At 34.6% G+C, this 14,856-nt stretch overlaps 1 protein-coding gene across 3 annotated transcripts in view; it reads left to right on the top strand.

Annotated features, from left to right (window-relative positions):
- The window catches only part of PDGFC (platelet derived growth factor C), a 217,571-nt gene that overhangs the window by 166,366 nt on the left and 36,349 nt on the right, over window positions 1–14,856 (top strand). For all 3 annotated transcript variants that reach the window (XM_008000092.3, XM_037993205.2, XM_073017687.1), the window contains one exon: window positions 1,338–1,518. In XM_008000092.3, the coding sequence (XP_007998283.1) occupies window positions 1,338–1,518 (181 nt within the window). The remainder of the gene's footprint in view (window positions 1–1,337; window positions 1,519–14,856) is intronic.

Genomic DNA, 14,856 nt, shown 5'->3' with positions numbered 1-14,856 from the left:
TATAACAAAGTAATTTATTTTAAAATAACGTGTTTCAGTATATAAATGAACAGTAACAATTACCCTAGAAAAATAAAGGAAGATGTCAGCATCTTTTAAGTAGACTCATTGTGAATAACAGCTATGAATATAGACTAATAGGAATATGTTTGTTTTAGTTGGAATGAAAATAGTATAACCAGCATTCCTGTTAGTGACATGTTTTTCCAAGTGAGTAACTCTTAGTAAAGTTATAAACAAAATACAGAAAATTCTCTCAACTTACTCTATAGTTGACTTTCTTGAAAATTTACCTTACCTAAAACAGTGCAAAATATATATGCGTTTATACATGAGATGACGTAAGTTTCCAAACTTAGATGACCCGTAGTAGAAATTGCACCTGCATGAAATGTCCAGTGAAATATTTGAAAGGCATGGAGGACATGGGGCAAATACTCATTTTCAGAACTTTCCAGTGTTGAGCTTTTGTGGACCTTACCTGCTACATTTCTATCACGCCCTTCTCACCCCCAATCATTGAGACAACCTGAAATGTTTCTACAGATTTCCGAAGCACTCTGTCATGGGGCAGCACTGGTCTCAGTGAGCACCACTGATCCAAACCTTCCAAACCAAAAGTTGACACGTGTTTAAAACAATCACTTATTCCTCTGTTTAAGATACTGTGTGTAGGGAAATATAAAATAGAAATATGTAAGAACTGGTTCCTTTCTTCAAGGATTAACAGCCTAAGAAGATGGATCACTTATACACATATGTGGTTAGTTAGAAATATGTGTTTATCAAAAAGAGAAAGATGACAGTAAGCTGAGAACACCCAGGAAGGTCACAGAAAGCAAGAACGGTACCAAGTGAGGTACGAAAGATACGTATACAATGAAGTAGCTCTAGGAAAGCTCCCCACAGATGGGGAAAGAGAGCCAAGGCCCCTGGCTGGATGAAAGAGTTACTCTCAGAAAATAAAGTAATAATAGGAATTAAGGGTGGAGTCACAGTGTCATGTCCAAATGAAAATTATATTCAATAATTCATGAATTGAATGTCAGATATGGTTGCTCCTTACAAAATGTTTAAGTTTTAGGATAGTTAGTTAGTGAATTTGGAATTTGTGAAGAGAAAAACTAAGGACTCCAAATAGACTCTTATTTCTTTAACTTGGGACTCATTTTCAGTTGTGTCTCTTCTTTAGAGTACTTAATTGTATGCTCCCAGTTTAATTTTAGATTAACTCATTTCCGTGGTCCATGAAGTCATAGCATTCACAGATAGGAAACTTGTAATTGCCAGAATAACAGATTATGAAATGATGTCTCTTCCCCTTTGTCTTTTTGCAGGTATGATTTTGTAGAAGTTGAGGAACCCAGTGATGGAACTATATTAGGGCGCTGGTGTGGTTCTGGTACTGTACCAGGAAAACAGATTTCTAAAGGAAATCAAATTAGGATAAGATTTGTATCTGATGAATATTTTCCTTCTGAACCAGGGTTCTGCATCCACTACAACATTGTCATGCCAGTAAGTACCACTTTGAGATCCCCTTATTTAACTCGATCAGCTCTTTGTTTATTTTTATTTTTCTCCTCTTACATATGAGAATCAGAAAAAAAAATCAGAAAACGAACCTAGCTGGGATTTCTTTTTTATGTATATGCCAAGCCAGCAATTGATTAGGCAAATTAGAAAATATAAAATCAATATTTACCATTTTATATTATATTTATATTGTGTTGTTAAGCAGAAATTTCCCTTTTTGATTGCTCAGGAATCTATGAAATATTATCTAGGCAACTGATTAAATAAAGAAAATTTAAGTATTAGTTAAGGGTATAGCTAAAAAGAAACAATAAAATGCAAACTGAATTTTGAAAATAATTTATTCATTTAGTAATAGTAGAATCATTTATCATGTATTGTTGAAGTTAAAGGAGAAATCTCTGAAGTATGTTATAAATGTCATAACTTGTGTATAAGTTTTGAATTTTGGTCAGTTTTCTTATGTAGATTATTTAAGATATCCCGAATTGTATTCCATTCTGAATTACTTTTTGCCAGTATATATTCTGTACCATTTTCTTTGTTACTTTCCAATTTTTTTTTTTTCTTTTTTTGAGATAGAGTCTCGCTCTGTCGCCCAGGCTGGAGTGCAGTGGCCAGATCTCAGCTCACTGCAAACTCCGCCTCCCAGGTTCATGCCATTCTCCTGCCTCAGCCTCCCGAGTAGCTGGGACTACAGGCGCCCGCCACCTCGCCCGGCTAGTTTTTTGTATTTTTTAGTAGAGATGGGGTTTCACCGTGTTAGCCAGGATGTTCTCGATCTCCTGACCTCGTGATCCTCATGACCTCGGCCTCCCAAAGTGCTGCGATTACAGGCTTTCCAAAATTTTTTAAAGTTCAATATAATACTTTAATATTTTTAAATTTAAATTTAATAAAATGTAACAAACAATTCTACCTATAAATAAAAAATGTTAGTGGTAGACAAAAATGTATGTTTTTATTAGCTAATAGTTTAATACCGATTATTTGCTTGATTAAAGCCACTAAGAATCTATTTAATATATTTTTACAGTATCTTGTTTCACAGAACTTAGTGAGTTAAATATTTTTTAGGCTAGGGTGGCCTTGAGGGCTATGGGTACACTTTCACAAAGTGAAATATTTCTCAAATATTTAAATATGTAATATATTAAATTGTAGTAAAAAACACACTAGCAAGTCTTTGTGAGAGCAAAGGTTTTTATTCATCCCAAACATGTGACAAAATAACTTTAAATTAAGGATATTATTTCTATTTTAAATGAACTTCTCTCCATATTATATTAATTTAAATGTGTATAAATAGCAATCTACTGTCCTCCTATGGAATAAAACACAAAAGCTAAAATGTATAAATATCACCACTAAAGGGTTTTTTTTTTTTCTGATTTTATGACTACATAGATTTTCTGGTTTTGTAACCCAAGGAGTTATATGCATTAAATCAAATATGTAAAGATAAATGCATACTATATGTATGTACTACACATACACATAGTGGACATAGTGTATGTATGGTATTTATAGTAGCTAGCTCAGATCTGAGCACATAATAGTCTCTCAATAAATACTTGAATGCTGAGTTGATCATGCAATTCAGTCACCCAGCTTAACTAATAGAGGATTTACTCTATGTGTGTGAATGTTGTCAGATTCATGAGCCTTGTGATGAAGTAAGAACCCAATGGTTGATTGAAGGTGCCATCCATCCTCTTGGCTAAGAAAGGCCTTGTCACCAGGGTTGACCTAATGTCAGAGATTCTCTGTGACTGAGACCAGACACCACACCTGGGAGACTTTAGGCCAAATGTATGTCATTGGTTCCATTGTTGGAAGTGAATTCACCACATTTTTAAATGATTGTTGAAATGAATTGGTAAATTGTCAGTATGGACTTCAGTGGGCTATTGTCGACTCTCCTGGCCTCTATTGAGCCAGGCTTTGTGTGGCAACTACGTTGACCTATACTGGGCCATAGATAATGGAGATACGTGGGGAGAAAAGGCATAGGAGTTCTTGTAGTTAAACTACGTTTAGGAAAACAATAGGCTTTTGGACTGGAAAAAACAGGAGAGCATGAAGATAGGGCCCTACAGTGCCTAATAAGTATAACTTGGTGATTTTAATTTTTAAGATTGCTTTCTGGAGAAATTCTATGAATTTTACAATCTCACAAGCTTTGGTTTTTCTGTGTTTAAATTTACTTTGACAATTAACCTGCCATTTCTTCACCTGTCCTTTGCCTTGGTTCCATATATCCATTCATCTCTCTACTTACAGCCACATTCATTCTACTCTTAATAAACTGTCTGCAGAAGGGTGAGATCTGATGAGTTAGAATTTGACAAGTGGTTATGCTGTGGAGCCTTGCAGAATGTTTTGAATTACCATTGTGTACTCCTAAATTACACTCCTCCCTCCATGCACCGCCTCCACTACCCACACTTTACTAACAGGGTGCAATCCATCAATCTTATCTATGTATCAGATTAATGAAAGCCTAAAGCAAGAAAGTGTGCCTCTTGGACAGCCGACTTAAAAGTTCTTGAGGCATTTGCTCGGGTCCCTCCAAGCTCCTGGATGATCTCTGATGCTTTTATTTTTCTTTTTGCTCTGGATAAACTTCATATCAGCACACTCAGTTCCCCAGAGGCAGTGGTCTCATTGATTAGAAACCTACCTCTGCAAAATTCCACTATAGGTTCCACTGGCCACAATGATTTCTTTGTAATAATAAAAATAATATTAACTACTAGTTTATAATAGACAATTAACTTTCTGCATTGGGGTTTGTCAGGAGTGCCTAGCCCAGTGCCATTCACATTGTAGCTGCTCATTAAGATTTCATAGAAATTCAGTCATTTCATCTCAGAGTTGTCTAAAACCCACAGAGAGCTATAGTACCTTCCTATTTATTATATGTCACCTTTGTTCCTGTCACACAACAGAGATAATTCATAAACTGAAAAGCAGTAGACTCAGAGTAATGACACCAGATATTCTGCTCTCCTAATATATTAGGCTATATTACCAAAGACACATTCTTGCATTAGTTAAAGAATTGCCCTGGTTTTCTTTTTAGGGGAGGCAGTGAGGAGTGGGAATTAGTGGGACATCCACTGAAGTTAAAGAATTTAGTGCATGCTAGTGATTTTATAAACATTAGTATATACAGTTAACATCTGCTTTTTATAATCAACCCAATGAATATTTTGCATACATTAATATACAGAAAAAATTTTAAGTGAGTTTAATCACATTTTTTCCTATGACAAATTATGGGTAAAGTTTATTTTAAAATTCTTTGTATTTCACAGGTAAAGAGATAGCCCTGTAGCCTTCTTTGGGAATATAAATGGATATCTGGTTCTGGTCAACATTTAAGACTCCTTGGTTCTGATTACCATGTGTCTTAGAGGCAGTTTTAATACATTAGTTAGAATTTTCAGAAACAGTTTTTGCCACATAGGTTGCCATTAAAAATTATGTTCACCCTTGTAAGATGATTTACCCACTCTTCTTTTCCTCAGTTTATGAATAATAGAGTATATAGTTAAATAAGAGATGACTTGTTCGTTTAAATAAAGTGATGCTGTTCTAATATTTAAAGATTTTACATATTTACTATGAATATCAGTACTTTCCTTTTGTTAGGATTTCCATATCATTTTCTTGATTCACAGGTACTTTACAATAAGACATAAATAAAATTTTTCTCTCCATTTTTTCATTTGGTATTATAAACTAAACATAGTTTTAGAAATAACTGTAGCATACGGTATTTACTTGAGGTTATAGTTAATTGTAGCTTTTTAAAACAGTAATACTAGAATGTCACATAATTTTAAAATTATAGCATTTCAATGATATTTTAGAGAATTTATGGAAATATTATTCTCCAGTCATGCTCCATTAATAACTAATAAAAAATAAATCCATGCAAATTGATGCCGAATGATACATACAGTGTTCAACTTTTATAGTTGTGCCTAAGGAGTTAATGTCTTTGATTTTTTTTTTTTCTCTTTCTGCTAAAAGAGAGAAAAAAAAAAGACCTGGTAGATTAGCAGTGAGAGATTGTTTGGGAAGAAATGAAGCAAAACTGAAATAAAACAGTGCAAGCTTGTTTCTGTTTGGAGGCCACACACAGTGAGAGCCCAGAACACATTTCAGATCTTTTAGAAAGAAAGGAAAATTTCTTGTTTAATTTTGGAGTAATTTATAATAGATTATATATGTTTTACTCTGTGTACTGTAGCATAAGCACCATTATTTAAAATGTTAAGAAACCTAAAAAGGCTGAAATAATAACTTTTCCTCCAGAATCAAAAGACCTTATTAAAAGTTTCATTTCTCAGTTCTAAAAAGTACTACATATTGTTTTGGTCAGAAAACTGCTTCAATTAAACCATACCTATTTTTAAGTGAAATATACAAATCTAAATCTGAATTTTTAGTTATTTTAGTCTTATACTCAGAACTATTCTTCTTGAGTACAATGCTATTTGTTGTTTTTTTAATGTCTATGAGATTTGAGGATTTTCTTATTCTCCCTCCAATTTGGTTAACATTATGAAAAATGATTACCACTGATTTTTCTTAAATGGTTTTATTGAATGTTATATTTTTCAGTCTCTTAGTCTAAGGTTTCTGATCCAAAGTAATGATAATGTTTACAATAATTTATTTACTTGTTTCCATTTAATGAATATATCAGTTTAGATTAAGAGAAATAGAAGTTATAGCCACTATACAAATTGAGTCGATGTATATTTACCCTCTTTTTCTTTGCCTGATAAGATGGGCAAGGGATGGATGAACTGAAGAGTACTTTAACTCACGCACTTCAGTGAACCTCATCTTCTTTTAAGTTGCCTCCTAATTTGTTCTATCACTTGTATGATTTTACATTTTAAAAAGCTATGTATAATCAATGATACTTGTTTGGATATTGAATCTTGTTTATTCTTGTTATTAAATTACATACAAAGATTAAATAATAATATAGAATAGTATGTAAGTATTATAGCCACATTATAACCGCAACTGTGTGTTTTTCTTAATGGTGATTTTGTAAATGACTTATCCAGAGTTCAGTGGGCGTACTGGCCAGCATGCCCTGTAGAAGGGTGTAGGGTTTCTGTGGGGAGGGGTTAGAAGGACACTTGATGCCTGAGGTGCTATTAAGGAATGCATGACTGATTGCCAAAGTGGTTATTAATTATGCAGGATACGGTGAACAAAGCGGCACAGTGAATATTGAAGTGAGAGGGGGAGAAGAGGAGGGAGGATTTTTTTTTTCATCTCTTCTGACATATGCCAGTAGGTAATTTCACTGTTAATATCATGTCAAGAAAAGTCTTAACTGAAAGCCAAATTTGCTTTTATGTTCAAGTTAAGAAAAAATCCAACCAACTCTCAAACCAAGGCTTCAAATACATTAATTCACTTTCTTTCCTAGGGAAAAAAGCAGCATGCCTGGAATAAAAATACTTAGAGCAGTATAATAACACCAATCCTACAGAAAAAAACCTTAGTGGCAGGATGTGCTCAAGATTTTTTAAAATGTTAAATTTTCATAACTTACTGCATTGCATTCCCCTATTGTTAAACCAATTCTAATAAGTCAACCTTTTTTTGAAAACTTACTTAAAAATAGATTTGTATTTACCTCAAGGAGAATTAAGAGAAAATTTGGATTCTTAGAATTTTTTTGTATTTAGAGACTGGAAGAAGTATTTCAAGTACTGTTTATCTATACTGTAGTCTGAAGCACTTGTTGAATGATTAGATTTTTATTAAAATATACAATATACTTGTATATTTATGCAAGGAGTCTTGAGATGACAGTATTTCATTGCATCTAGGAAATTATATAATTGCTATAGAGACTAAACTCCTACTTGGCTAAGAATTGCTTAATGTATTTTTCAATTCTACTTCTACTCCATGGGCACAATGCTCTCTTTCATATGATGATCATGGTGTCTCTGTTTCATTTCTACTGATTCCTTTTGTTCCAGTTAATTTCTTGCTGTCTAAGAAAGAATTTCACAGATGCTATGATTTGTAGTTAGAAAGAAAAAGGCAATCAGCACTATGTAGGAATGGTAAATGGCAGACAGATTATTGTAAGTCATTTTATAAGAGGGTTGTAAATAAAATCGTAGACTAATTGAAAGCTTGAGGTTTGATTGATTCATATTTTATAGCTTAAGCCACAAGGATTTAAAAGCTTGGAGATAAAATGGCAACCTCACAACTCTTTCCATCTAAACCTGATGGAAAGAGTTGTTTTCTAGAAATAAGTATGGTGCAAGTTAAAATTACAAATTACATAGTTTTTCTTCAATATTCCCACCCATTCACCACTCTAAATACCTTAATTGATCAGATATTTGTTGAGAAAATTCAAAGATGTATATAATATCACTCTTGGTCTCTGATAACTTACCTCATTTTGGAGGAAAAAAATACATACCTGTAAAAATACAGAATGTGACTGTCATGTTGAGTGGTTTGGAAAGATTTTGAGAAGGAAGATGGGAATGTGGAGAGCAGAGGGATGTCATAACCCTTAGATTAAAGAAAAAAATCAATAAGCAATCAAACAAAAACTCCAGGAGCTGTTCAGTATAAATTTTTTCTCAAATGCATTATAAAAATCTCTCAAGAGCTTATTAAAAATACTTGTTATCAGATTAGTCAGGGATCCTCATTTTCTTAGTCTGGGGTGATGCTCAGTTATCTGTATTTTCATCAGATATGCTTGGAGATTCAGTTGCTCTAAACTGTAGTTTGATCAGAATACATTTGCTTTTTTTTCAACTTGCCTACATTAACAGATTTTATTTATTTATTTATGTTTTACAGTTACTTTTATTTCAAGATTTTAGTGAATTTTTTATATTCAAACAAATGAATTTTATATGAATAGATGGGAAACTCTGCATATTTAATACATGTGTTCTCTTTATTTTTCAGGGTTGCAAAAAGAGTGGGACTTTCCCATAAAGTTAGGTAGATATATTTCAGTTTTTAGCACTTGTATGTATTGTACCAGCTCTTCCAAGCAATATATTAAAGACTATCAATTTTATCAGCTCTCAGTGGCTGTTACCCATGGAACTATGCAAGATTGTCCTCTGCCTTCTTTTCTGTTCAACACTAAACTTGTTTGATAAATCACAGATGACATAGTTCCAGCATTGAAGAACAATTCTAGAATAGATATTCATTCATTCTACAACATTAGACACTGTTAGTAAAATAAGACATTTCCAGTTGTCAAGAAATATCTTCCATTTTCTATATTTTTTTACATTTAATTTTGTCATTAATTTTGCACCTATTTCTAAATGGCAAATATTTCTCTTACATTTATTACAAAAATAGCAGTTCATACCACTTTCCCCTTCCTAAATGACTTTTTTGCCTTTTGTAGGCAGGCACTTCCAATTTTTTGAACTGACTTTTTAGAATTTACCTCTACGACTCTATTTAACATGTTTTTATATCTACTTCTTCACTCTTTTACAAATTACCTGTCGATTTCTCACTGGAAGATGAAGCCATCTTTCACTTTCTTTCACCCTCCTGCCTTTACCACACATACAGATACTTCCCAGCACCCCATCCTCTATTATATCCTGATTATATCAAATCCAAATTCATTGTGTACATTATGGTGGCTCTGTAGTCATTTTTCACAGCTGAGCCATGAACTGTATACCATGACTACATTTCTGTTTCTGTTTCTATTCTTTTTATGTTCCCTTGGAATTATTTTTTGGTTTGTATAGCTTTTCTATTCATCACTGATTCATCCTGAAACTGTTCCTCAGATTGTGTAAATCTCTTCTCGGTACAATCAGACATACTTGGTTTTCTAACAATTTCGTCTTCTTGAAGAAATCTTTGCTGCAACCATCTGGCCTGCTCCAATGTGGACTGCTCACCCTTTAGAATGGCTGCACAGCGTCATCCTTGCAATCTCCTTCTGCCATCATCCTGACCATTCCTTTTGACATTTCCTTGCATTAGACCCTCTGTTTAGTGGATCTTTTGTCTTCCTGTGTCTCAATTTACTTCCTTGTTTGTGAAGAGAGTAAAACTTCCATGAATATACTGAGAAAATGGAGCATCAGAGATAAAACTTTTGCAGTCTTGCATAACTTAAAATGCTCCAAGTATTAACCCTCAAACTTAAATGAATACTGATTAAGTCTAGAATTTAAGCTGGCCACTTAAAAGTCGATTGGACATTGTGTGCATGTGGATGGGCTTGCCCACTATTGTTTTTACTGTATTGCATGCTGGCTCAGTCAGTTTCTTGAAAACACTCTGATTCCTCTGATCTCTTTTCTAAGAGTATAAATACTGGGTACCAGTTTTCTGAACTAGGAGCTGAGTTGATTAACAACGAGATATTCGGCATTGTATACATCTAATATATGTAAGTTTTTATATATGTAAAATGTGTGTGTGTATATATACATATATATACGTGTGTGTGTGTGTGTGTGTATAGGTTTCTACTCTACCTTCTCCATACCCTCAACTCTGCTTGGGTTTTCCACAGAACAAATCAGAACTGTCAGTCTTCTGCCAAGAGAAAACCAGATTTAGGGTATATGATAGTTTCGTTAACAGATTTTCAGTTGTTCTTTTATTGTTCTTTTATGTATATTTGATTACTTCTTGACTGTGCCCCTACCAAATTTTGCAAAGCCCACCAATCCAGTAACGACACATCCACCTCCTTTTTAGTTTTTGGAATTTTATTGCTGTTGACTCTCTTCTGATTTTCTTTGGCCTTAAGGGTGTAAACCAAAAAGTGTGTGAGATAGATCTCAATCAATTTAGAAGTTTATGTTGCCAAAGTTAAGGATATACCCAGAAGAAAACAATACAGAATCACGAAAACAGTCTGTGGCCCATGCCTTTCTCCAACAATGAAGTTGAGGGCTTCAGTATTTAAAGGGAAAAGGTGGGCTAGAGGGGAAAGAGGGAGGATATTTTAACCACATGTTGCAAGAAAAAAGGAGCAGGTAGGAAAATAGACAATTTTGTATTCCTCTCGGGCTCACTAATTTGACTTTTTGTGTAACATAGGGTGAACATAGAGTAGCTACCCACCTGTGGAGATATTTTGCCTTTTATCTGTCCCTATCTACTTAGGAACAAAAGGAAAAGCAGCATCTTGTGTGACTGAGGTTTCAGCTTAATTTTTTTTGCTTTTGGCATAGTGAGTTGGGGTTCTGAGTTTTTATTTTCCTTTCACAAGGGATTATGCATTTTGAAATACCTTTAGAATTAATAATTTCAGAAGAGAACAGAGCCACAATTACCGTCTTTGCATTTTTTCTTTATTAGTGGAATTCGTATGATGTTCATATTAAAGATTTACTTTATATTTGATTAATACAATATTCGAAACACTGCACAAGTATATTAAGGACATAGTATGTGCCAAGTGCCATGCTCTGTAAATGGCTTCCAAGGAAGAACTCTCCATTTCCCTCCTATGGCAGATAAAATAAACTCTAGTAGGAGATGCTTTGCATGATTATGCTAATATTGTGTTTACTTTTAATGCAAGAAAGGCATACATAGAGGTTGATACTGTAACCTTCCAGGGGGCTCGTTTTGTCAAGTGCCCAGATAGAGCTTGATTTATCAAGACAGGAGACTTGCATGAGAGATAGAGTTTAATGCACATAGAGCCAGCTAAACAGGGGCTGGAACTTTATTGTTACTCAAATCAGCCTCCCCAAAATTCAGAGGCTAGGATTTTTCAAGGATAGTTTGGCAGGCAAGGGAATGGGTGCTGCTGACTGGCTGTGGATGCAGTCATAGGGGCATGGAAAACGGTCCTTTTACTCTGACTCTGCTTCTGGGTGGGGGCCACAGGACCCATTAAGAGTCTGGGTGGAGCTATTGGTCATCAGAAATGCAAACGTCTGGAAAGACATCTAAAAGACCAATCTTAAGTTCTACAATAATGATGCTATCTGCAAGAGTAAGTGGGAAAGTTGCAAATATCTTGTCCTTGAGAATAATGGCTCATAATCCTTTACTTCTACACCTTAAGGAAGTTCAGGCTTCTCTCATCCTCCTAACCTTTTAGTGTTTCATTCATAGTACAATGACAGTTGAGTTTGGGGAAAGGTGTATTAAAACTTAAGCTATAAACTAAATTTCTCCCAAAGTTAGCTTGGTCTAGGAATGACTAAGGGCAGTTTGGAAGTTAAAGGCAAGATGAGGATTGGTTAAATCAGAGCCCTTTCCTTGTTGTAATCTTCTCACAGTTACAATTTTTGCAAAGGCAGTTTCAATATTGATGAGCTATTTAGCATATCTTGCACTCTGTTGTAACATTAATATAATGTCTAGTTGTAGCCACTAGGATGCCAACCCTGCTTCATTCATAATAACATGGCAGGTGTCTCCAAACAACTTACCATATGATCCACACATTGGAGAAAATGCTACTTTCATCAGTATTCTCATAATCAACAATTGTTTACCTATTTTAGTAATGCTATTAATATATTTAAATGCTTTGAACATTAAAACTAGAGCTTTTCAAATTTTGCATCTCTCTCTAATTCAGATGACATAATTGTATTTTTATTTATTTAATATTACTTTGAAATAACATGACTTTGATTTTATATATAACTTTCCATTTTTATGTCCTCTGATAATCTTAGAACAAAGCTAAATGATAAGTATGATTAGTGTTATATACTTCTAAAGATGTTAATTTTGAAAGGCATATATATTTTAAGCTTTTGGAAAGAAAATGTTTATTGTTATCAATTTAAAAATACTTGAGTCAGGCAGAAGAGAATAAACATAGTTTAAAATAAGTGTGCTTTATGACGGTTTTTAAAAATTATTATTTAATCCCCATATTGCAATATTACTACTACTTTGTAGATTAAAACTCACATATATAGAGTGAAGAGAGTTCTCTTTAAAGCCAGACTGCCTCTTGACTGGTTTGGAAAATAGGAGAAAGATCATTGAGAAAGAAACAGAAAATTTAAGATCTCTTCCAACCATCTTTGTTTTCCTATTAAAACACCTGCATACTATTCCTGTTGATTATGATGTCACAGATACGTTGGTAACTTTGAAAAAATGGTGAACTAATTAGAATTTACCAATATTTTTTTAGTAGCGACAATGGTGATGAATATTGAGGGTTAAACTGTAGTGTCTCCACACAGTAATCTTAAAATTCAAATCCAAATAAGAAGCTTTTTTAAAACACCTGGAGTCTAAGAAAAAGTAAAAATGTGAATGCAGTCAATAGTTTTCTTATCCGTCATATTTCGTCAGTATTAGCGAAATTACGTAGTTCCATGATGTATCTTAGCATTCTTGTCAGTGCCAAAATTTTCAGAATCGTATTCTTATGGAAACTTGTAAGGCTAAAATTTATGCTAAGAAATAGGAGAATAAAATTGGAAGCAAGTATTTCTAGTGAATAGGCTGTCTTCTATTAAACATCTACAGAATGTGTCACTCTGGAATGCAAAAGACTCAGAGCACTTTTAGTTTGAAATCATGCCATCTGTGCACAATATTTGAAATATCATAGGCACTCCTACAGTAAGTTTGGAGGAGAAAACACCTCCAAATAATCTAAGGACTAATACTTTTTTTTTCCCCCCCAGCTTTTTGCAATGTGACCACATGTAGGCCACCAAAGGCCTCAGAAAACTGAGGGGGGGAATTCCAAGATGTCTTTGGGTCTTGGCCCCAGGGCAAAGGTCCTGTCTCTGCATAGATGTTACCACTCTAGTTAAGTCAGGTTTTGTGTAAGTGTGAATAAAAGCCATTATGGAAATACCTGGCTGATACCTTTCCTTGTGCTTCTTCACCATAAGTGATTATTCAGGCAAGAGATCAAGGCTGTCATCTCTTGCTTTAAAGGAGTACGTGAATTATCTTAGGTTCTTCCAAGGCAGGTTGCTTAAGAAAGCTAAGGTTTATACTAAAAACTTTGTTTTATGGAAAAATAATAGGAAAGACATTGAGGTAGCAATTATCTAAGATTCCAACATAAAATCTGAGCTAGGAATTGGACATAAATGTAGAAGGCTCCACATCAGCCCAGGCAGCTTTCAATACCTCCTCTGAAATTGGGTTTTTAAATTTGTGCAGCATTGCTAAAGAGGAAGTGCCTTTTTTCCCAATGGAATAACATTCTGATAGGGTTGAATTTTAAAAGGGCACTTTTCTGCTGGGTACAAATTAATGGAATAGCATTAAGTGTAATTAATTTTTTTAGAGAAAGAAATATGCAAGCGCTGAAGTGTTAGAGACAGAGAAACACTGCATGCCAAAACTTGACTTTCAGTACCTGAGTGAGGAGGTATTAAAATATGTGACACATCCTTTGGATGAGATTCTTTAGAAGCCATCTCAAGCATTCTGACACAAATATTTTCCTTTCTTTTTGGAATATGACGAGTGATGTTTTGTGGTATCCTAATCCCATTACTGATAAAAGTAATATGAAGAACTCTCCCTTCTACCCAGGCATACAGTGTTTTGTTTTGTGTTAAAGCCAGGGGAATTCTGATAGGATTCTCAATTACGTAAAAGAGGTTCACTTGCCATCCACTGTTGCCTCTGCCTTGCTGCGGTCTTTATTTGGCATTAAGAGCATGGCATAATTTTATGTCACTGAGCAATTTACAAATTTTAACTCTCTAAAAGGTCGTAGAAGCTTTTGGTGTGATCTTAGACCTTGCTGTTGTAATTTCCTTTGTATCTGATTTTTACTTCTCTTAAATGAAGTTTAGCCTAAAGCTACCTCTTTGAGGTTTTTGTTGTTGTTTTGTTTTTGTGACAGAGTCTGGCTCTGTCGCCCAAGCTGGAGTGCAGTGGTGCAGTCTCGGCTCACTGCAACTTTTGCCTCCCATGTTAAAGTGATTCTCCTGCCACAGCCTCCCTAGTAGCCGGGATTACAGGCGCCCACCACTATGCCTGGCTAATTTTTTTTTGTATTTTTAGTAGAGACAGGGTTTTACCATGTTGACCAGGCTGGTCTCGAACTCCTGACCTCAAGTGATCCACCCACCTTGGCCTCCCTAAGTGCTGGGATTACTGGTGTGAGCACCGTGCCTGGCCTCCTTAAGTATTTTAAATGTCAGCCTAAAGGTTTCTTCTTACATAATGAACTGTAATCTAGCTAGATGTGTAAACAGACTGTAATCTACTCCTGTAAGCAGTAGCCAAGTCTCAGCCAATCACAGCAGCCGTACTAGACCACTCACACCTGTGAGTGGTCACACCAAC

This window comes from Chlorocebus sabaeus, chromosome 7 (genome assembly GCF_047675955.1).
Source record: "Chlorocebus sabaeus isolate Y175 chromosome 7, mChlSab1.0.hap1, whole genome shotgun sequence".
Taxonomy (NCBI): Eukaryota; Metazoa; Chordata; class Mammalia; order Primates; family Cercopithecidae; genus Chlorocebus; species Chlorocebus sabaeus.
This window is presented reverse-complemented; position numbering and strand designations above follow the sequence as displayed.